This window comes from Anoplophora glabripennis, unplaced genomic scaffold, assembly GCF_000390285.2.
Source record: "Anoplophora glabripennis isolate ALB-LARVAE unplaced genomic scaffold, Agla_2.0 scaffold469, whole genome shotgun sequence".
Lineage (NCBI taxonomy): Eukaryota > Metazoa > Arthropoda > Insecta > Coleoptera > Cerambycidae > Anoplophora > Anoplophora glabripennis.
The window spans coordinates 315,822-340,912 of record NW_019416551.1 but is presented as its reverse complement, the minus strand read 5'-3'; the positions used below and the strand labels follow the sequence as shown (position 1 = coordinate 340,912).

The window sequence follows — 25,091 nt, the reverse complement described above, 5'->3', positions numbered from 1 at the left end:
ACCGGTTTCATTACATACAGTCGCCCATATCATTGCACATAATGCGTTTTTGCAAGCAACTAAAGAAGTTTCTTTAAGTGAATTAAGTCAGTGCAATAATCAACAACATATATAATTCAATTTTACAACAAAAACTGAATATATTCGGTTTTAATGATAAATTACTAACTTTTCTTCGTTCCTATTTTTTTATAATGGAATGCAATATGTTACATTTAACATTTCCAAACCCTTCCAAGATCTATGAAGGTAGATCAGCAATTCTTCAGGATTTGATCCTAGGTCCCCTACTATCTCTTCTATTCAGTAATAACCTTGACAGCATGCTAAATTGTGAGAGGCTTTTTGTATGCTGTTGATTAGAATATATATCAGTCAGTCAGGTCCACAATTTTCAAAATACTCAATAAACTTGTAGCTTGGTCTATGAACAGCAAACTTAACCTAAAAGAGAATAACAATTAATTACACAGCCCCACAAACCATGGTCTGGTCCGAAAGACAAGACCATGGTATCCATATGGTTTTGGGGTCGCTGAATCCGAATTCGGTGTCCGTTTAATACGATTAGCTCTGGTTTAAGGCCAGTTCAAGGTCAAATGTAGAGAATCAATTGCCAACAAAGTATACCTACATATCTATATGTTTTTGGGGTCGCTGTATCCAAATCCGGTATCCATTTGACCCTATAAGATCTGGGTTAAGGTCAGTTCAAGGTAAAATGTAGAGAATCAATTGCCAACAAAGTAATCCTACATATTCCTACGTTTTTGATGTTGCTGAAGCCGAATCCAATGTTCGTTTGGCCCGTCCAGGTCTGGGTTAAGGTCAGTTCAAGGTCAAATGTAGAAAATCAATTACAAACAAAGTAAAGCAATATATCTATACGTTGGGGTCACTGAATCCTAATTCGGGGTCTATTTGATCAGATATGCTAAATACTCTCAAGTTCTAAACTCAATCAAAGTAAGCATTTATGGGTATTAAAATTTGAGTCGCAAATAAGATTAAAGAAAGAAAACGTAACTCTGAGCCCGTGACTCTCGACTTAATTGTTTCGACGTGACAAAATTCTAGTATTAATAAGCCTAATTAAGTAAGCTTTAAACCCATGTGTCCGTTAATGCTTTATATACATTAATTTACACAGTCAGTCCGTGTCGTTTGAGATTCTTGAGAACAGATTTTCTAGAGGAGGTTTTTTGCCTTGATGAATCACATGGAATCACTATATCCCACTATTATGGTATCGAGACTACTACTCTCGATTGTGGTGTCGAACTGTTTTGCTGTCAATTTTAAGTTTTCTCGACTTTGATGTTAAATCTCGTTTTAACGATCAGCAGTAATCGTCTAACATGTTTATATCCGATCTACCTTGGTACCGACACTCCAACAATATCATTATAGTAACCTAAGGAGAATTCTTCATCGTTAGAAAAATATTCCTTATTTCTGCATTGATAATAAAAAGCTTTCACTTTTCCCGCGTGTTTAGTATTTTTTTTAGCCATGATCTGCTCCATTCTTTGCCAGGCCCAAATCTCGAACATCATTTACTTTTTTTTGTGATATTGTTCCTGTATTTTTCACAACGTCACAAAGTGATATGGAATATATTCGTCATCACTAGTATCACTAGCAATATCAGTGATAGTTTCATTGCCACCCCCTCCTTCTTTAATATCTTGGTGAAACCTTTCTCTCTGCTCAAACCCAATCAAATATTTCACTTTGGTTTAAAACCAAAATATTTATATAAGTACCTATCTTTCGTATGTTGATTGATCTTTTTCTATTAGAAAGTATTTAATAGACCTGATCGGTTTAAACGGACATCAGATTCGGAGTCAACGACCCCAAAAACGTATAGATATGTAAGTTTACTTTATTTTCAATTGATTCTCTGCATTTGACCTTGAACTGACCCCAACTCAGATCTGATTAAATCAAACGGACATCAGATTCGGATGACCCCAAAAACTTATAGATATGTAGATTTACTTTGTTGGCAATTGATTCTCTACATTTGACCTTGAAGTGAACTTAAACCAGATCTGATTGAGTCAAACGGACACCGGATTCGGATTCAGTGACTCCAAAAACGTATAGATACGTAAGTTTTGTTTATTGACAATTGATTTTCTACATTTGACCTTGAACTGACTTTAAACCAGAGCTAATCGCGTCAAACGGACACCGGATTCGGATTCGGCGACTCCAAAAACGTATAGGTACATAGGTTTAATTTGTTGACAATTGATTTTCTACATTTGACCTTGAACTGACCTTATACCAGAGCTAATCGTGTCAAACGAACACCGGATTCGGATTCAGCGACCCCAAAACCATACGGATACCATGGTCTTGTCTTTCGGACCTACCACTTTTTTTTGTGGGGTTGTGTTATTTATACTTTAAAATCTAATCTGGTCTTTATGCAACTGTTACCATGTTAATTCGCAGATGCTCCATCGATACAGTTCTTCTGAGGATTGCTCTTGAATTTGGTATCGATATAACACCTATTACAGCAATAACATCGATTCAATACATACAACCTATTGCATATGTTTTTCTCACATTGGTTTTTTGGTGCTTCTGCCGATTAGATTCTATGCAATATTTGACTGCCAATCCGTTAGAACTAACCTTATGTTAATAATATCTCCTGCATATAATATGACGTCTAAAAATTTATTGTTTGATGTGTGTGATATGAACATTTCCAATATACATATGTTACAGATTACGTATGATTTGCACTTTTATAACCATTTATTTACTAATCTGTTTTAACCTTTTTAATATTTTCTTCATTTCACAATATTTTTGTTGTATATATTTCTTTTCTTAATAGTAAATTTTCTTTTTTACAGTACTGTTTCTTGTAATTAAGCATTTTTACTTACTTATTGTATGTGTATGAACTTGTATTGTACTCATATGAATTATTTCTACAAAAGTGGTTTAATGGGAACAAAAAAACTGGTTGTATTTATCAATGAGGTTTAGTTAGGTACACAATATTTTTAAACTTTGTTATACTGTTGAGATCGAGCTACTATATCGACCTAAGGAATTTTCATTAAGATGTATGATACGCTATTTTGACTTCAGGAATCTTTCTCGAATTCTTAATGTACATGAACAAATATAAACTCCAATAGTCATTTCAAAGACAAGTTTTTGTAGACAAGAACATGATTTTGTAGATAAGATAATATTTTTTCGATAACTCCTCCCTATGGTCATTGTCTTTATGCAACTTTCAGTAATTTTATTTGTTCATACTTTCCCGTTTAAATCTAGCTAGTTAAAAAAATAATGTAATGATACTAGCTTTGCAGCAATGCTTTTCTTTTATAATTATAGCAGAAGGAAATTTCAGCCAAGATCCATCCTCCATAACTGCCTTGTTAATTTTTTTTTCATATAAATTTATAAATAAACAATATAGAACGCGTTCATTAATTCTGGGGACACTCTGCATATAGTATTTTATTCCATCAGCTAGGGTTTCATTGTTTTCATTATGTAATTATTGTACACCGAAAAAATTACTGTAGATTACCATCTTGTCGATATTATGTAGGCCTGGATTTATTTTTCCAACCTGCTAGATAAAATGGTAGTCAACTGATTTTGGCGTGATCTTATTAAAGAAATAGAATATGCTGTCGAATAAAACGTATATTTTTTAATTTATATAACAAAGAGAAAATGTTTAGAAGATAATTCTGTTGTTAAGTTCTGAAATCAAACTGTTGATATATTTCCGTTTAGGACTATTATTAATTTTGCATAGAAAATTTATTTTTCATTTCTTTTCGAATTTTTTATAATTTTTGCCTATTCATAGGTAATTATAAAAAAATGTTACTTAGATTTTAACATTAATTTAATTTAAAATTTATACTTAAACAATAATTTAAACCTGAATATCATTTTATTTTGAATTGAGTCAAATATTGTTTGGAGTCAACCACAGTTAGAATTTTAGATTGCAGTTAAAATTAATAAACAGGTAAATAATATTTAAAATTTTAATTATGGTGAATATGTACGGATGTCTTATAGAAGAATAAGAAACAACTCCATTTTATCAATATATTGTATATAGGAAGTGGACTTTACTACAAAGAACATGAATGTTTCATTATTGTGTATCTAAGAAAGTTTTTGAATTATTCAATCATATTTATTGGAAAAATATATATGTTCCTCTTACATCATATGACAAAGACAGATAATCTTTAAAAGATAATCTGATTGTTAAGTTGTTCAATCAAACTGTTCATGTATTCGAAGCAGGCGTTGCATGGATTTTCTTGAACTTCTTCATCTTCTACTTCTGGCACTTCTGGAAGTTCTGGTACTACTGGGAAGGATGGTTGATTGCCAATGCCGCCATCTTCATCTTCTACTTCTGGTACTTCTGGAAGTTCTGGTACTACTGGGAAGGATGGTTGATTGCCAATGCCGCCATCTTCATCTTCCACTTCTGGTACTTCTGGGAAGGATGGTTGATTACCGATGTCGCCATCTTCATCTTCTACTTCCGGTACTTCTGGGAAGGATGGTTGATTGCCGATGTCACCGTCTTCGTCTTCTACTTCTGGTACTTCTGGGAAATGGTTGATTGCCGATATCGCCCTCTTCATCTTCTACTTCTGGTAGTTCTGGGAAGGATGGTTGATTGCCGATGTCACCGTCTTCGTCTTCTACTTCTGGTACTTCTGGGAAGGATGGTTGATTGCCGATATCGCCCTCTTCATCTTCTACTTCTGGTACTTCTGGGAAGGATGGTTGATTGCCGATGTCACCGTCTTCGTCTTCTACTTCTGGTACTTCTGGGAAGGATGGTTGATTGCCGATATCGCCCTCTTCATCTTCTACTTCTGGTACTTCTGGGAAGGATGGTTGATTACCGATGTCGCCGTCTTCGTCTTCTACTTCTGGTACTTCTGGGAAGGATGGTTGATTGCCGATGTCACCGTCTTCGTCTTCTACTTCTGGTACTTCTGGGAAGGATGGTTGATTGCCGATATCGCTATCTTCATCTTCTACTTCTGGTACTTCTGGGAAGGATGGTTGATTGCCGATGTCGCCGTCTTCGTCTTCTACTTCTGGTACTTCTGGGAATGATGGTTGGTTACCAATGTCACCGTCTTCCTCTTCTACTTCTGGTACTTCTGGGAAGGATGGTTGATTGCCGATGTCACCGTCTTCGTCTTCTACTTCTGGTACTTCTGGGAAGGATGGTTGATTGCCGATATCGCCCTCTTCATCTTCTACTTCTGGTACTTCTGGGAAGGATGGTTGATTGCCGATATCGCCATCTTCATCTTCTGCTTCTGGTACTTCTGGGAATGATGGTTGGTTACCAATGTCACCATCTTCGTCTTCTACTTCTGGGACTTCTGGGAATGATGGTTGGTTACCGATGTCACCGTCTTCGTCTTCTACTTCTGGGACTTCTGGGAAAGATGGTTGGTTACCAATGTCACCATCTTCGTCTTCTACTTCTGGTACTTCTGGAAAGGAGGGTTGGTTACCAATGTCACCATCTTCGTCTTCAACTTCTGGTGCTTCTGGGAAGGATGGTTGGTTACCAATATCACCATCTTCGTCTTCAACTTCCGGTACTTCTGGGAAGGATGGTTGGTTACCAATGTCACCGTCTTCATCTTCTACTTCTGGTACTTCTGGGAAGGATGGTTGGTTGCCAATGTCGCCGTCTTCATCTTCTACTTCTGGTACTTCTGGGAAGGATGGTTGGTTGCCAATATCACCATCTTCATCTTCTACTTCTGGTATTTCTGGGAAGGAAGGTTGATTTCCTATGTCACCGTCTTCATCTTCTACTTCTGGTACTTCTGGGAAAGACGGTTGGTTTCCAATATCACCGTCCTCATCTTCTACTTCTGGTATTTCGGGGAAGGATGGTTGGTTACCAATGTCACCATCTTCGTCCTCTACTTCTGGTACTTCTGGGAAAGAAGGTTGGTTTCCAATATCCGCATCTTCATCTTCTACTTCTGGTATTTGTGGGAAGGAAGGTTGGTTGCCAATAGAAGGAATTTGATCCAAGACACCCGGCAACAAAGCTGGTTCTACTACTTCGTCTTGCGCTGCAATCCTGAAGGCAGGAATGCCTAAAAAATAAATAATAGGTAATTACGTATTTTCCTGTTTAGGTGTATATATAGTTATATTTAAAATTATAAATAAGATAAACAGACAAAATTAAAAGTTGTCAAAATATTTTAATTTATAATCCAAAAATAAACCTACTTGGCGCTAAAGCCAGAGCTAGGACCAAAATAACCAATTTAACCATGTTCTCTCGTTAGTGAATTGGAATACACTATAGATTTATAGTAAACTGACGCTTTATATACTTATGTGAAATAGTAAAAAACAATTATTTTATTGCGATTTATGGGTGGAATCACATTTGATTGAATTGTTATCTAGCAGTAGAAAGATATTTTTGTAACTTTATATTTATTGCCGTGAAGTTTTATTGGTAGTATTTTATTTGTATCTAAAAATCGAGATTATCTATCAAGTACGTTAATTAAAGAAACGTAACTTAACAATTAACGGGACTTTAAAGAATACATTTTTGCTAAAAAGGCTATTGATTTCATTAAGGGAGAGAGTAACTTATTTTTAGTGTACACGTTGTGGAATTTTTATATGTGTGTTAACAAATTCGACCGCGGTTAGCATCAGCTTCTCAAATCGACTGATTATGTGATTCGAGTAATGACCGATTGGTCATTGGATTGGAATACTCGGAAGGTTTCGATTATTTTTCATTCGGATGATCCCATCACTATTAAAAAGTGAGGATTTTCTTGAATTATATTTTTAAGCCAATAGCAGTAAGTTAACCGTTGATCAAAATCGGTTTCTGCAAGAGTTTCAGAATGTAGTGGTTGAACTCGTCCAATTTGTCTTAAAAGTCTAGCTAAACGTTGAAATACTTTTCTGGAGTGATGTATTCTAAATGGGTATCGCAAAGCGTATTTTCATGAGGCTATAACGACATTTTCCAAACTTTGAAAATAAACTGCCAACATATCATATGCTTCCTCATTCGTAAAGGGCATTTTCCTTTTTCACAATTACTTTTCTCACACAAATATCACAATGTAACAAGAGCTGACATTTATTTTGAGATAATTTTTCATTTGTCTATTTTCATAAGGCATAGCCTGCCTTGTTATGGAAACAATAATCTTTATAGATACGAGTACTCAGATATTTGGAATTAATAAAAATATGAAACATTGTAGTTAAGAAAAACAATTCAAAATAAAGCAAGTACTTTTTTAAAGGCAAGCTTGATATAGTTTTACAATTTAATTTGGGCTTGAACCATGTCAATGTTATTTAGAGGACTAAATAAAGGTCGATGTTCTGGAACAACTTCACTATTAGCAATATCTTTAAAAAGGAAGAAATATCTCGACCTCCGGTTTGTGTATTTCTTTTCCTTAATAAATTGTCTATCGAGCCATGAATAAAAATCTATATCGCTGCATTTAATTTTTTTACAATTACAAAACTTTCTGATTAGCGTCGTCTACCGTTGCACAGGAAAAGAATATTTTTATTCCCATACCATAAAAATAAATTTTATCAATAGTTCTTTAAAGTGAGCCGTCGTTTGATATCGATTAAGGCATTTAGAAGCTATGACAATTTCAAAATGGCGTCCTTTATACTGCCGTTGCTATGGTAATAACAAAAAAAGTTCAAACAAAACTTATGAAGGCTATAACAGTGTATCTAAAAAAGTGTATTTTCAACTGACGGTTGCTTTCGCTGTACAGCAAGAATATAACGCTCTCTCAACGGTAATAATAAAGTATTTTATTGAAAACTAAGTTGTACAGAAAAAGACGTATTGACGGGGTGAGTGTTCGTTGGAGAGTGCCTTGTGTGTGGAGTCAGTCGTAGGTATATGGATACGCATCTGGTCGCCGGCGCCAGCAGCCCGCCCGTAGACTCTTCCTGAAAGGTTTTTGCGTCCGGCGGCGCTTTTGACGTAATGGTTAAAAATGGGTAACTTGTGGCATGTGTACCCACACAACTTAGGTTATATAAGCGAGATTTCGAAAAAACGACAATTTTCTGTAACACTATAGCAGTTGCGCCCCCTAGCGGTGAAGTTACAAACTTGAAAATATTTTAAATCAATTTCTTTAGGCTGTATTTGTTAATAGATTTTTTACCCTATAGTCGTAGCACGTCTAGTTTCCTATATACAGCCGCTCGATACCGTTAATGGATCACCCTGTATACTCGAGGATTTCAACAGATCTGGCTAACAATTGCATGTTGCAAACATTTATTTTGGATACCCATATAAAAGATTAAAATAATAAAATTTTGTCATAATAAGGTATAAATATTTTAAATTTTTTATTTTAGGTTTTAGAGAATATGAAACTGCAGAATCAAAGTGGCGAAATAACAATAGAATTGTGATAATCATTGTCTCGATAAGGATAAACTTTGTATGAATTCAAATCATAAACGTAATTGTTTATTAATACAGATTGATAATATAAAAATATGTAGGTATATATTTTTTGCATTCCAAAAGTCATGCAAGTTCTTATAATAATAGTTGTAATAAGTCTAATGAGTGTAAAACTTTATTTTATTTCCTTAGTAGGCGGTAGAAAAACTAACCTATTACACGGTGTTTCGATTTATATGCGTACAATTTGATATTATAAGTAAAAAACAAATGGAAAACTTTTATCAAATAAAAACGCACATATTTGAAAACTACAGCTTTTTCAAAATTACAAATTTTCAGCCTGATAATAAGCGAAAAATTGTATTAGCAATTTATTTATCTGAAATTTAATACCTTCATATTTTTTTTGCATTCCTCAAAATGCCCCATACAAGTTTTGATAAAAATAAATTCATTTTTAAAATTATATGAAATTTTAAAAACAGTTTTTGCCTATTTTCTTTTATTTCAATATTTTTTTGTTTTTTACTTTTTTTTTCTTTTTCATTAAAATCGAAAAAAAAAAACGGGGAACTTTCATTTTTCCTACTAGGACATTCTAAGAGGTGTAGAATAATGTGGTGTTACTAGATTTCAAATAAAATAATATTACTAATTTCACAATTAAAAATTTTGAAAAAGTTACTTTGCAAATACGCGTTTTTGGGACTTTTTTAAAAAAAAGTATGGATACCTGTATATTTAAAATTAAAATAATTAACATGAATTTTAAAGTACACAACTAGTGAAGGTATTATACAGGGTTCTTCACGGTAAGTGGCCTATTAAACATTTCAGAAAAACCAAAGATAATATAACTCTAAAATTTTGATTTCGGAGGATATCAGATATACTCTTTTCAATGAAACTAATGTCATCAACTGTTATACCGGAAGTAGTTGTCAACTTCGTTATTTTAAATGGAACACCCTATATATTATTGCATTAGCGACAAGATAAATTAAAAATAAGTCATTTTACTGTACCTAAATCTAACCGTTTTCGAGGTAATCGACATTTTATAAAAATTTTGATAGATGCAAGCGTTTCTAAAATTCCTTATAACCTTCTTTGTTCTGGAAGCTTTCACTTACTTTTCGGGATACACAAAGATCATAAAATCATCTGAAGAAAATTGTACCAAGTAAACCATTGTCCAAATAACGAAGTTGACAGCTACTTCCGGTATAACCGGAAGCGTTACGTTGATGACATTAGTTTCTTTGATGAAAGCATAGTAACTCCTGAAATCGAAATTTCAGAACCATATTATCTTTGATTTCTCTGAAACGTTTAATAGGCCATTTACCGCGAAGAATCCTGTATAGTACGCGAATGAGTCAATAGAGGAGCTACTTTAAATCGAGTGACGGGAACTACAAATCTATAAAACCTGTTACTAATCTGTGATTAGTTTGCTGTTGTTAATATCTTACTCATATAATTGTTTTCAGTAAGAAATCGGCTAAAATGATTTACATGTAAGAACATATAAAATATGTATATTTATTTCACTAGATATTCAACAGGCAAATGTCCAGTTACAGGATACAAAACCTCGTACAAAACTAATGTAGTCATACAAGACACAACGTATTTGAAAATGTATATCATTAAATAGAATCAATAATAATAATTATTAAACATGGAAATATACCAGTAAAAACATATTGTCGACAAAAAATACAGTAGATGTAAAATGTATAAATACATATAGGATAGGTACACATATATACAGGGCGTCCCATAACAACGTGTACAATGGAAGACCACAGATTCGTGGACTCAAAATAGGCAGATCTAGGCTAATTCACCTATAATAGAAATCGTTTAGTTTGGCCGCTAGAAGGCCTCAAAGTTGGTGAAAATTTATTGAATTTTGTAAATAACTCGAATATCTATTAATCGATTTTGATTATTTTTGGGGTGTGGACTTTTAATCTACAGATTTTGGTGTTATACACAGTGTTTTTTAAAACCTACAACTCCTACAAAATTGATGTATGGTGATAATATCCGTTCATAACTTTTCCTCTTTCAGGCAATAATGACAATTATTTTTTATCAGATAGGTGATACGATTTGGAAGTTTTTCGGCCTCTTGTAGAATTTTGATTAAATGAGCGGTTTGGGTAAAAAGAAATATTTTTTTAATGTCTACATTATCCTGCCATCCATATTATAATACTTAACCATGTGCTAGTAGGCAGTGATTTTGTAGTTTGACTGTAATTTCAGCCTGATCTTTAAGTCATTGTGCCTGACAATTCTTAATGAGTGTTTACGACGATAAGATATACCACCTATTACTTCATTTTTCGATATGGATACACACTTACGACGAATTAGAGTTATTTATAATGTGCCTAATTTTATTCAAATAATTAGAAAAAAAAACAATCAAATTGATAGCATTGTTATTAGCCCTGTTATTCTACGCATGGGGGATTTTATTTTAAATTTTTGCAAAACAAATTTCCCGAGTTATTGGAAGGTGTGCCGTTATTACTAAGAGCTAACATGTGCTCCACTACATTTCACTGTAAATGTCCGATAGTATCTGAACCAAAGATTCCCTCGTCGATGGATCGGTAGAATGCTCCTATTAACTGGTCTGTACGTTCACCAGATTTAACACCTTGCGACTATTTGGGGCAATCTGAAAACAACAGTGTATGCTTCCACATCTAACACTGAAGAAGAGTTGTGAAGGCATATCCAAATTGCATAAATGTTTTAAAAAATTGTCCTCCAGAACTGCAAATGATGTCCTTTAAGTTTCTTCGCTGAATTGACCTTTATTGTAGAAACAACGGCGGTCATTTTGAACAGTTTTTATAATAAGTTGCACTAAATTTAATAACATCAGCTTTGTTACTTTTATCTCCAGCATTTTTGGTTGTATTTGATTGTTTTTGTTAATTATCTCAATAAAATTAGGCATGTTGTAAATAACTCTAATTCGTCGTAGGTGTCTGTATTCATATCGAAAAATGAAGTACCGTGGTATATCTTATCGTAGTAAATACTCATTAAGAATTTGCAGGTACAATGACTTAAAGATCAAACTGAAACTATAGTCAACCTACAAAATAAGTGCCTACTAGCACTTTGTTAAGTATTGCAATATGGATGGCAAGATAATGTAGACTTTAAAAAATAATTTTTTGTACACAAACTACTCATTTAATCAAAATTCTACGAGAGTCTCAAAAACTTCCAAATAGTAGGTATCACGGATCTGTGGTCGTCCGTTGTACACGTTATTCTGGGACACTCTGTATAAATACATAGTAGACATAAAAAATATAAATACATATAGACACATGTATACACATACGTATCAATAAAACTGTAAAAATAACGTACTTGTATTAAAACTATAAATTAACAATAAAGAGTACGCTGTTTAATTTCACTAATAGTGCAAAAAAATCTAATCTGTCTTCCACATTACTTCAGTCGAATTGGGCCATAAAACCTGAAAACTTGAAAAAATTATTAGTAGACATTTTATTACAAAATTACGTGTTTTTTCACTTTTTTTACAGCCCACGAAAATTTTAATCCAGTAAGCAAAGTTTTTTCCAGGAAAAAAATGTAGAAGTTCTTTTCTCACCGGTTCTATGTGTTTTTGGGGTGCTGAATCCGAATCTGGGGTTTGTCACCTCGCCAGGCGTCGGCTTCACGAGGAAAATTGCAAAAGACCTCAAATTTTCGTCACTTTTTTTCTGTTTTTTTAACTATAACTCGAAAACTAAGCGTTTTTTGATTATAACTATGAAATACCAATTTAAAGTAGACAAAATTTCCTACAAATACGTATAACAACTCTAAAGTCTGGACAATCCATAACGTCGTTAGATCGTGTTGAAAAAATGTCATTTCTTGACTTTCCTCTAAAAAAATTGAAAACATTCTAACTGCGCGCTGGTGCCGTACTATCAATTTCATACACCTCTAAAATCAATTAATTTATGATTACACGGTATGTCCAGGTTATACAGTGTAGGAAAGTACCGATGGTCTATCAGAAGTTACGTGAGAGCGATAAAGTAAGCCATAGAAGTCCATGTGATAGATAAGGATGGCTATAATGAAGGCGTCTAATAGTCAACGCCCATTTCGCCCTTCCACAAATAAGATGTGGATCTTATTTGTGGAAGGGCGAAACGGGCGGTGACAAAGAGAAGCCTTCATTATAGCCATCCTTCTCTATCGCATTGATTTCTATGGCTTACTTTATCGCTCTCACGTAACTTCAGATAGACCATCGGTACTTTCCTACCCTGTACTTAAGGAATTGTCAAACATGAGTGAGATTCATATATGATCAACGGGCTTCCTAGTTCAAACGAAATCGTACTACTCTTAATTCAAGGCGAAGATAGAAGGTTTTGATAAAAGTAAACATATTTGGAACAAATTTGTATTTACACGGAAAAAAGCAAATACGCCATTATTTAATAATTTTCATATTCATTCGTCGTCCTCATCTGCAGAATTATCACCGAGAATGGAGACTTTAGATAACTATGATAGAATTCATGTCGTTCATGTTCATTATGGTCATACTTTATTATGTCTTTGCACAATAGAGTTTAATATTATTTTTAAAAAAGGGAAAACCGAAAATAAGTTGAAGAAGACAATACCTGCATAAGGCTCAGGATTGCGGCCGATGTTCCGTTTAGACGGACCAGGCTGTATATCCGGAGCGACGTAATGTTTTCTTTTTAGGCCTGTCCAGGCAGTGGACTGCTCGATCTCTTGAAGCATGGGCGCTGGTCTCTCCACTGGAAAAAATATTATAATATTTTATCTGTGAATATCGATCGCACGATAAAATTTGTAATGAAAGAAGTTCTAGAAAATCGCATTTACAACAACTTAAGTCCTTACCATTTTTGTTATAAAGTTGAAAATGGCCGAGATATTGAGCAAAAACAATTCCTTTGAAACCAACTCCCGCAAGGTCCTACGCTCGCGTCTTTACCGCAAGCGTAGGACCTTAAATATTGGTTATAGCGAAAAAATCAAAGAGATCAAAATTGTAGAAAATATAATTCTTTCCAACTTTGTTTATGTATATTTATGTAGTAAAGTCAATAACAAACGAGATAATTCAATATTTATACTTTGTCACTATTTTCCCCCATTAACTTGAAAAATATCGATCGCACGATAAAATTTGTAATAAAAGAAGTTGTGGGAAATCGTATTTCCAACAACTTAAGTCCTTACCATTTTTGGTGTAAAGTTGAAAATGGCCGAGATATTGAGCAAAAACGATTTTTCCTTAAATTCAAGATGGCGGCTGATGCAGGGGTGGAATTCAGTCGCGATTCTGAATTTACACTATTATTGACCCCCCCTAAAGGTTAGAACAATAAAATTGTGGTCCCTAATTTTTTCCCGGTTAAATGATAACCCGACTGGGCTATGACGCCTGGCGAGGTGGCAAACCTCAGATTCGGATTCAGCACCCAAAAAAAAAAACATATAGAACCGGTGAGAAAAAAACTTCTACATTTTTTCCTGGAAACGCCGTTTCTGAACCTTGGATGACTGAACTATTTATTAAAAGGTGAAAAACAATTGAGATGCTCTAGATGTATCAGAATGTTGAGTTTGCAAGGACATGAAATTAGACACTGGAAAATCTGCATTAAACGAGACGAAGTCTCAATAAATGTGGATGAAAAAATCGAAACCCAAAGACTCGCATCTCTTATGGGACACTTGAAGAAACTTGATAGTTTAATAGACAATAATAAGGATATCATATGTATCGATGAATTTACTAAATGTATTTATTGTGGTCACAGATGTTTGGAATAAGCAGTAACTGACTGGGTACAGTGTGATGTATGCAATGGTTGTGTACACCAGAAATGTGATTCCTTTACAGAAAAGTTGTACAGTGGTCAATTTATTTGTGAAAGGTGTACAAATGATAAGGTAAGCGATATTTCTTCTACTCCTGATAAGAAATGTATTGAGAAAAGAGATATTACTCGAAGGAAATCATTAAACACACTTAAAAATCGATGCAACGAATTTTTGAAGCAGATAACTCTTACAGAAAAAGAAAGAAGATATTTAAAGCATAATGCAAGAGGTCAGAATAATTCTCAGGTATGGTCAAGGGAGAGAAGTAAACGGGTGACATCCTCAAATTTTGGCAGGATCTTCAAGGCCAGGGAAGAAACAATAAAAAAATTGTATTATTTTTACTTACTGCCGACCATAGTTCCATCATCTATTTAGTATGAAAGTGCATGTGAAAGAATTTGGAAGTGTAATAAAATTTTCAAGTTTCTACCGAACGGCGTTATCGACGACGTAAACTATTACAAATTCTTTACCAATGGAAAAGGGTACACAGTGGCAGTTTTCAAAAAATTAAGCTGTTATATTACAGAGATGGTTACTGACGACTACCAGTCGCTTACTGGCAAATATTGGCTAACCAATACTTGTATGGATATTCTCATGAGCATTATGAGTAAGGACCATTCATACCAGGTTGTCTCTACTGGATATTCGTCTCAAATATTTTCAGAGGAAATATGTACATCAGATTCTTTCGTTAAGGATGTAGTTTTCTTACAAGAGAACTTGGCGCTGCCAATACTTGTAAATAATAACCACTGGTGCCTAGCCTTTGCCAACGCTAGAAATAAAAATTTTAAATACATGGATCCACTTGGGAGCACAATAGAGAAAACAAACGAATTTTTAAAAAGATTTATAAGGTTCTTAGACCATTATAACACAAATTCGTCATTCGAAATGCGAAGTACCAATTGTAACAGAGAACCTATTGCTACAACCGGATGGAACATAGAAATTAGTAATCAATTGTGGCCCTTATGTTCTCTACTATTGGAACATGGAAGACTGATTTACAAAGAATTGTTATTACCAATTCAGACTGTATGTCAAATTTACTTTTTTGTTTGCATCACCTATCTTTAAATGAAAAGAATATTGTAAAATGCATCTTTTGTAACAGAAGAATGCATTTAAAATGTTTGAAAATACAAACCAACAACGTGGATCTACTTTATGATATCTGTAACTTATGCGCTCAATACGAATAATTTTACGATGTATTACAATTTACATATAAGGTTGAATTTTACCGTTTTGTTATTTAAATATATCGAATAAATGCTGATTATTACTGTGTATTATTATTATCAATTATTATCATCCATCATTACCATTATAATAATTACATAGCCACACAAAAAAGAAAAGTTGTCTGTACTTTTCATGCGACATATGTTATCTGTAGTATTTTTGCCTCCTGATCACGAATCAGGTGTCAGAATTGGGCTATCACATCACAGGAATTTCCTAACCTCAAAAAGCAGGTAAAAAATAGCAAAAATTCATGAAAAATGACTAGGAAAACTCAATTTTTTTTATATTCAAATGTTCATTTATATAGTTAAGACCCTGTCCAACGTGAATCCGCGGCCAGAATTAATGGTTCTTTTTCTAACCTCAAAGAAAAACGGGTCAATTAAGGTCAGATATCACGAAACAATAACAGATTCGCTCCAAATTTGATATACGGGGGTTTTCGGGGTCCCTGTCATTCAATTCAAGATGGCGGATCCAAGATGGATGACCAAATTTTCAAAAAATAACAGATTCGCATCAAATTTGGTATAAAGGGGTTTTCGGGGTCGCTGATCACGAATTCGAGGTCAATTTTGCAAAATTTAAGATGGCGGCTGACCAAATTTTCAAAAAATAGCGCATTCGCGCCAAATTTGATGTAAGGAGTTTTTGAGGTCACTGATCACGACTCCGAGATCAGATTTACAAAATTCAACCCGTGAATAGATCTTTTACAGAAAATATAACAAGATATAGCCGAAAAAAAGTAGATTAACACATGATTTGGTACTCAGGTTATAAAGTATAATATTACAAAATGAATTTCGCAATTTTGACCTCGAATACGTAGTCAGCTACCCCGAAAACCCCTGTATACTAAATTTTGGCCATTTTGGATCCGTCATCTTGAATTTTGCAAAATTGACCTAGAATCCGTAGTCAGCGACCCCGAAAACCTCCGTATACCAAATTTGCTGCGATTCTGTTATTTTTTGAAAATTTGGTCGACCATCTTACATCCGCCATCTTGAATTTTGCAAAATTGACCTCGGATCCGTGATCAGCGACCCAGACCCCCGTATACCAAATTTGAAGCGAATCTGTTTGAAAATTCGTGATATCTGACCTTAATTGACCCGTTTTTTTGAGGTTAGAAAAAGAACCATTAATTCTGACCGCGGATTCACGTTGGGCGGGGTCTTAACTATATAAATGAACATTTGAATATAGAAAAAAAATTGTATTTTTCCTAGCACTTTTTCATGAATTTTTGCTATTTATTATCTGATTTTTGAGGTTAGGAAATTCCTGTGATGTGATAGCTCAATTCTGACACCGGATTCATGATCAGGAGGCAAAAATACTACAGATTACATATGTCGCATAAAAAGTACAGACAACGTTTCTTTTTTGTGTGGCTGTGTTATTATTACACTATTTCATTATCACTATCACCATCGCTATGGCTATCAGTGATAGTCTACGTCATTCAAAATATTGGAAGGTATATACCAACTTCTCGGACTTACTTCACAATATGTATAACATACTCGACCAATATGAATACAGAATTCTTGAATAATATTTTTAATTTTCACGTAGGCGATATAGCTTGTTAATTACTAGGAAACGGAATAGGAAAACATCATATCAACAACATCAAAGTACAAAGTTTATTAACATTAATATTTGATATATGTATAACAATAAAGAATTTTAAATTAATAACAAAAATCATTTACAACCGTCTTTAAAAACGAAAGTACAATTTGAGAAGGAACCTTTAACAATAACACCAGACGAACTACCTAAATTTTCTTTGCCATCGAATAAATGTTGCATTTTCCCTGATAACACAGGTCAACATTTGATCTAAGCGGGAACACCGTAATCGGTATAGGCTACTAGGGGTTTTTGGGGTCGCTGATTACGATGAGAGGGTCAGTTAACCTCTATCACGTCAGGTTCAAGGTTATTTGAAGGTCAAATGCAGAAAAAGCCATGAAAAAATTTGTACATTTTAGCATCTGCGTAGCTGAGATATTTTGCAATCCTGGACGGTATGCGTCCTTTCCGATATATCAGAAAAATATATACTGTCCATACAATTGGTGAGCCCGCATTTCGTTTTCTTCCACAATAGTAAAATATTTTGGTACTACAGTTTTTGTATCGTTAATTTTTTACTACAACAACGATTCCTTTGTCATCTATATCATTTATCGAGAGCTTTATCAACTCATCTCTTCTTAATCCTCCAATACAATAATAAAAACCTATTAAGCACATGCAATAATATAGCCAATTATTTCCTATATTATCTTTTCCAAAAGATATGTATGAGTATGCTTCTCTAATAAATTTCAAAATATCCTTCCTTGTCAATATCTTAGATTTTTTTTTGGAATATTTCGATATTTGCTTCAACTAAGCCTCTAATTGATGACATTCTCCTATATTTACTTTTGCTAGAAACATGTTGTCTGCGGGCATAATAATCATCTCTGTATCTCCCTTGGTGCATAAATAACTATTCTGATGTATAACAATTTACTGAATTTTCGACAACCGTTTTGGTAAAGCCTTACTCTATTTTATGCACCAAGTCGATTTTCAAAACCTGGGTCTAATTTGTGACTATTTAATTTAATATTTAAGTGACGTTTGTAACCCTCCATGGTAGAGCCCTGTTCTATTTTATACACCATGTCGCCTGTTTGATTCTAGGTCCGTTTAGTGGTATATGAATATATATAAGTAAAATATTCAATTTGATGTTCCGAAAAGAGTAAAGGCTTAAAGTATCATTTGTTGTTTTTGTGGGGAACGAACATATGTTTATATGAACTTGTTTTATCCCTTTAAGGAGATGACTCGTGGAGATAATAAAATTTTTACCAAATAAGAACCTATAAAAAGTAATATAATAATAATAAAATTGCGAGCTTTAATGCTTCCCTAATATCTTTAAGCAGAGTTGAAAGTATTTACCGACATGTAGGGGAAAACTAAGCTGGAATGTCACCGAATGATAAGAATATGAGCAGTTGTCTGGCGAGTTATCTGATTATGCATATCATAGTTGTTAGGTAAATATTACAATTTTTTATAAAGGCTAAGGCAAGAATATTGTAAATTTTGAAGACTGTCTAATATCGCACGTCAAAAAATTACGTCACAATAAGATACTATTGATAATACTATGCTATCAGTTAACTGTATGTGTTAACCTGACTTCCCTAGACAAAACGTCCCTATTATATTTTTAATTTTTAAAATGCTTTCGAATTAAAGTGATTGCATGTGACCTAAATTTAAGGACTACATCCATAATAAGATTTTGATAATCATTAAGAGGAAAGTAACTGAATTAATTATCTTAATAANCTTCATATTTAGAAATTAATTTCTCACGAATTATTTACCTATCCCAATTAATTTTTGCTTTACTTTCTTCATTTATACTTTGCCAAATGTGATATGAAATTTTACTACTTTCTTCCATTGCTTTAAAAATATATATTGGAATATAAAAAGGGCTGTTTTCTACCATTTTTCGGTATAATTTAGGCAACCAGAAATGCATCAGTTTCCATCCTTAAAGTATCATTTGTTGTTTTTGTGGAGAACGAACATATGTTTATATGAACTTGTTTTATCCCTTTAAGGAGATGACTCGATTCTATAGGTACTTGTAAAAAGGATCCTCCTAATTTCTGCTTCTGAATGAACTCGTGGAGATAATAAAACTTTTACCAAATAGGAACCTATAAAAAGTAATATAATAATAATAAAATTGCGAGCTTTAATGCTTCCCTAATATATTTAAGCAGAGTTGAAAGTATTTACCGACATGTAGGGGAAAACTAAGCTGGAATGTCACCGAATGATAAGGAATATGAGCAGTTGTCTGGCGAGTTATCTGATTATGCATATCATAGTTGTTAGGTAAATATTACAATTTTTTATAAAGGCTAAGGCAAGAATATTGTAAATTTTGAAGACTGTCTAATATCGCACGTCAAAAAATTACGTCACAATAAGATACTATTGATAATACTATGCTATCAGTTAACTGTATGTGTTAACCTGACTTCCCTAGACAAAACGTCCCTATTATATTTTTAATTTTTAAAATGCTTTCGAATTAAAGTGATTGCATGTGACCTAAATTTAAGGACTACATCCATAATAAGATTTTGATAATCATTAAGAGGAAAGTAACTGAATTAATTATCTTAATAATGTCAGTAATGTCAATTGTTCTTCTAACAGGTGTTCCAAATGTTTAGGACTATTATTAATTTCGCATAGAAAATTTATTTTTCATTTCTTTTTGATTTTTTTAATAATTTTTGCCTATTCATAGGTAATTATTAAAAAATTTTACTTAAATTTTAACATATTCATTTAATTTAAAATTTATACTTAAACAATAATTGAAAATTGAATATCATTTTATTTTGAAAATGAGTCGAATATTGTTTGAAGTCAACCACAGTTAGAATTTTGAATTGCAGTAAAATTTTAATTATGGTGAATATGTACGGATGTTTTATAGAAGAATAAGAAACAACTCCATTTATCAATATATTGTATATGGGAAGTTACTACAGAGAACATGAATGTTTCATTATTATGTATCTAAGAAAGTTTTTGAATTATTCAATTAAATTTATTGGAAAAATATATATGTTCCTCGTACATCATATGACAAAGAGAGATAATCTTTAAAAGATAATCTGATTGTTAAGTTGTTCGATCAAACTGTTCATGTATTCGAAGCAGGCGTTGCATGGATTTTCTTGAACTTCTTCATCTTCTACTTCTGGTACTTCTGGAAGTTCTGGTACTACTGGGAAGGATGGTTGATTGCCAATGCCGCCATCTTCATCTTCTACTTCTGGTACTTCTGGAAGTTCTGGTACTACTGGGAAGGATGGTTGATTGCCAATGCTGCCATCTTCTTCATCTTCTACTTCTGGTACTTCTGGGAAGGATGGTTGATTGCCGATGTCGCCATCTTCATCTTCTACTTCTGGTACTTCGGGGAAAGATGGTTGATTACCGATGTCACCGTCTTCGTCTTCTACTTCTGGTACTTCGGGGAAGGATGGTTGATTACCGATGTCGCCGTCTTCATCTTCAACTTCTGGTACTTCTGGGAATGATGGTTGGTTGCCAATGTCACCATCTTCATCTTCTACTTCTGGTACTTCTGGGAAGGAAGGTTGATTGCCAATATCACTATCTTCATCTTCTACTTCTGGTACTTCTGGGAAGGATGGTTGGTTGCCAATGTCACTATCTTCATCTTCTACTTCTGGGACTTCTGGGAAGGATGGTTGGTTGCCAATGTCACTATCTTCATCTTCTACTTCTGGGACTTCTGGGAAGGATGGTTGGTTTCCAATATCTCCGTCTTCATCTTCTACTTCTGGTACTTCTGGGAAAGATGGTTGGTTTCCAATGTCTCCGTCTTCATCTTCTACTTCAGGCACTTCTGGGAAGGAAGGCTGATTGCCAATGTCGCTATCTTCGTCTTCTACTTCTGGTACCTCTGGGAAGGAAGGTTGGTTTCCAATATCAGCATCTTCGTCTTCTACTTCTGGTATTTCTGGGAAGGATGGTTGATTTCCGATGGATGGAGTTTCGTCTTCCAAAACACCCGGTAAAACTGAGAAAACAGGTTCCTCTCCTTCATCTTGCGATGCAGCAATTCTGAAGGCAGGAATGCCTAAAAAGTTAAATAAATATTAGGTGTTGTTCTATATACATATATAATGTATAAATTATTTAACAAGTATACACAAGTAATAATTATCAATACTATTTCTATATTGATTGAAATATAAGAAATAGAACTTACTTGGCGCTAAAGCCAAAGCTATAACTAGAATAATGAGTTTAGCCATGTTCTCCCTTTAATGAATCGGAGTACACTGAAGAATTGTTTTAACGATTTGCTTTTTATACATAGATCAAATAATAAAAAATCAACTACGTTTCACATTGCGATATATGAGCTCAATCAAGATTGGTCAAAACTATAAGCTAGGGATAGGTTCAGGAATTTATAGCACTAATAATACAATTTATTTACTGCTGTTTTATCAGTTCTAGAAACTGCCTAATAAGTATCTTAAATAAAAAGAAATACTTATTTATGAATCAAAATAATTTATATTATAGTAAATTAAGATTACTTTGAAAATAAATTGAAATCAAATAATGAAATATCACATTTTGCAATATGTTAAAGTATGTTTAATAAATATAAAAAATATATTGTTTATGAATAATATTAAACAAATTTAACACAAAATTAAAAAGTCTGTTCAAAGAAAAAATCGGAATACCTTTACTAAAAAGAAACTTGAATAAAAAAAATCTCAGTATATTTACAAAATCTATATGTAATGAAAAATTCTTGATGGAAGTAGATATTCAGATAGTTTTCAGCATACATGTAATATACCTAATTAAACTCATATATTGGTAAGCAATTTTGAAATAAATCTAAAAATTTTCGGTACTGTAANTGGAAGTAGATATTCAGATAGTTTTCAGCATACATTTAATATACCTAATTAAACTCATATATTGGTAAGCAATTTTGAAATAAATCTAAAAATTTTCGGTACTGTAATATTTAAGAAGAATTAATAAACAAACTGTAAAGGCATTTTTATACCATTAATTGATTTACATTTTAATTTTATGAGATCTTTAAAATTTTCCCATTTAACACGTTTATTTGGTTAATTATTTGCGGAGAATAGATTTCTTTGATTTAAACGATTTTGAAGAATGAAATCAAAGAATGATTTATAGAATTGTTTCTACCAGAAAAAGAAATGATTTTAGTTGTCTACGTTTCACTCAATTTTTCCTGATTTTAAATAAAACTAATGTTGCCTAGTTAAATAAATTACATTAAACTAAAAAAATTGTAAACAAATATATTTCTGTTACGTGTTAAGTTAACCAAGCAACAAATCTATTATCTGCACCATGTCGTCTCTCTTGATTATTTTAACCTTATTTGGCATTTAATTTTTATAGTGTGAAAACATGTTCTAAATTATTAATGTACGGGGAGATCCATAATTTATTTTTTTTGCAGTTTACTCATTTGCTCTTAAAATATTTAAACGGGACAAAATGCATATTTAGAAAAACAATTGAGCATCGATTTAAAAAGGTGCGGACGAAGAAACCATTTTTTTGATGAAAGGGAACCTTTATTTTTTTAAACATTTCAGAGGTTCATTCATTTATTCAACTTTTAGGTCCCCCGAAGTTAATTTCACCAGTACTTATTTTTTATTAACGTCATATATTTACATGTATTAGATAGTAGGTATTGTAATTTATTTACAAATCTAAAAATATACATGTTATATTTTTTTGATATTTCACAAACCAAATTATCAACAAATTAAAAAAATCATGTTTAAAGTACGATCCGTTTCGTAAATTTGGAGAGCGTGCCATGAAACAATTGTTAATTGTAAGATGCATCCACTAACATCAAATATTTATGATAAAAATTACATCTCCAATGTCTTCTATGAGTTAAGTTAGTAGTCGTTTTTTCTTTACATAAAAATTGGTTTAGTTTTCCAAACCTTTCCAAAATTTTCGTCTATATACCGGGTGTTTCATGAAGTTCTCCCAGCACTAATAGATGATGTTCCTTGGGTTATTTCTAGAAAAAAAGTTTATATAAACATGTGCCCGATTTGCTTTACTTTTTGAGCTACATGAATTTGACATTTAAATGTAAAAAGTAATAATCAAATTTGTTGCATTACGTCTCGGCGCGCTACGCATTGGTCAAGTGTGCTCTGACGACATTTGCAAGGTAAAATGTTATCTAGGTTACTGTCAGTTTTGACAAGCTTGCAGTTTAGTGTGAAGATTCAATTTTGCAAATTCGCGAACAATGCCTTTTAAGTTTACGACTGCTGAGTATGCCGATATGGTGTTTGTTTTGGGTAATTGCGATGGAAATGCTACTCTAGCTTCACTGGAATATCAACGGCGTTTCCCAAATCGTCGCATTCCATCCCCGAAAACGTTTACCACAACTTTTCATGCACTCAGAGAAACTGGTTCACTTCCAAGTGTTCGCATTCACTACGAACGGGTAAGTCAGCAGAGTGTTGTAGAAGAAGAGAATATCCTTGCTATGGCCGAGCGTAATCCCGGTGTTAGTACACGACGGATATCCACGCCTTTAGTGATTCCCAATACCAGGGTATGGAGAACATTAAACAAGAATCTGTTGTATCCATACCATCTACAGCGTGTTCAACATCTGGAGCCAGAAGATTTCCCTAGGCGGGTAGAATTTTGTCAGTGGTTGAATAATAATAGGAATTTGTATCGCTACATCTTATTTACGGATGAGTCACAATTTACCAGAGACGGTATCAACAACACCCATAACATGCATCAATGGTCGGACGTCAACCCTCATGCCACCGTAGAAAGTAATTTTCAACGTAGATTTAGCGTTAATGTGTGGTGTGGAATGTTNCTATACTGTACTGTACATAAGATCTATCGGCTTTAAATAGGAATAAATTATATGTATCAGCATTTCTGGAATAAGATGATGCGACAGGAATGCTGATGTTACATTATATGTTATATTAGATATGTCTTTATACTGAAAAATAAAAATAGACGTTATACAGGGTCCTTATATTACATATGGAGAACATTAAACAAGAATCTGTTGTATCCATACCATCTACAGCTAGTTCAACATCTGGAGCCAGAAGATTTCCCTAGGCGGGTAGAATTTTGTCAGTGGTTGAATAATAATAGGAATTTGTATCTCTACATCTTATTTATGGATGAGTCACAATTTACCAGAGACGGTAACAACAACATCCATAACATGCATCAATGGTCGGACGTCAACTCTCATGCCACCGTAGAAAGTAATTTTCAACGTAGATTTAGCGTTAATGTGTGATGTGGAATGTTATACGATCAATTTATAGGGCCATTTATTATCGAAGGTCGTCTTAATGGACCAAAGTATCTACAATTTTTAGAGGATGAACTCCCGCGATTGCTTGAAGATGTACCTCTGGCAAGACGATTAAGAATGTAGGTACTTGCAATATTATGGAGCTCCACCTCATATTTCCCGAATTGTCACTGCTCACCTAAATGAGCATTACCCTCTATTAGTGCCGGAAGAACTTCATGAAACACCCGGTATTTTATCGAATATTTAAGCTATAAACAACAAAACTATGACATTATATCATCACTTGATTCATAACACAGCCCCACAAAAAAAAAGTGGCAGGTTCGAAAGGCAAGACCATGATATCTATACGTTTTTGCGGTCGCTGAATCCGAATCCGGTGTCCGTTTGACGCGATTAGGTCTG

The 25,091-nt window shown here is 33.4% G+C and overlaps 3 protein-coding genes across 3 annotated transcripts in view; 1 reads left to right on the top strand and 2 right to left on the bottom strand.

Annotated features, from left to right (window-relative positions):
• LOC108910047 (chromosome transmission fidelity protein 18 homolog) overlaps positions 1-25,091 on the top strand; it is a 272,160-nt gene that overhangs the window by 77,819 nt on the left and 169,250 nt on the right. The window lies entirely within an intron of this gene.
• On the bottom strand, positions 4,033-6,409 carry LOC108910048 (protein PELPK1-like). Its single transcript, XM_018714545.1, has 3 exons — positions 6,298-6,409; positions 4,690-6,158; positions 4,033-4,634 (listed from the first exon to the last, which is right to left on the bottom strand). The coding sequence occupies exons 1-3, from the start codon at positions 6,341-6,343 to the stop codon at positions 4,257-4,259; spliced, it is 1,893 nt and encodes a 630-aa protein (XP_018570061.1). The 5' UTR covers positions 6,344-6,409; the 3' UTR covers positions 4,033-4,256.
• Positions 20,254-21,658, bottom strand: LOC111691694 (protein PELPK1-like). Its single transcript, XM_023454919.1, has 2 exons — positions 21,546-21,658; positions 20,254-21,413 (listed from the first exon to the last, which is right to left on the bottom strand). Exons 1-2 carry the CDS (start codon positions 21,589-21,591, stop codon positions 20,407-20,409), a joined length of 1,053 nt encoding a protein of 350 aa, XP_023310687.1. The 5' UTR covers positions 21,592-21,658; the 3' UTR covers positions 20,254-20,406.

Excerpts from the sequence above, each read along its gene's own strand:
- LOC108910048 (XM_018714545.1), bottom strand. The coding sequence starts at position 6,343 with ATGGTTAAATTGGTTATTTTGGTCCTAGCTCTGGCTTTAGCGCCAA. Across the intron at positions 6,159-6,297 it reads AGCTCTGGCTTTAGCGCCAA|GCATTCCTGCCTTCAGGATT; the intron begins GTAGGTTTATTT and ends TTTATTTTTTAG. Across the intron at positions 4,635-4,689 it reads ACATCGGCAATCAACCATCC|TTCCCAGAAGTACCAGAAGT; the intron begins TTCCCAGAACTA and ends GCAATCAACCAT.
- LOC111691694 (XM_023454919.1), bottom strand. The coding sequence starts at position 21,591 with ATGGCTAAACTCATTATTCTAGTTATAGCTTTGGCTTTAGCGCCAA. Across the intron at positions 21,414-21,545 it reads AGCTTTGGCTTTAGCGCCAA|GCATTCCTGCCTTCAGAATT; the intron begins GTAAGTTCTATT and ends TTAACTTTTTAG.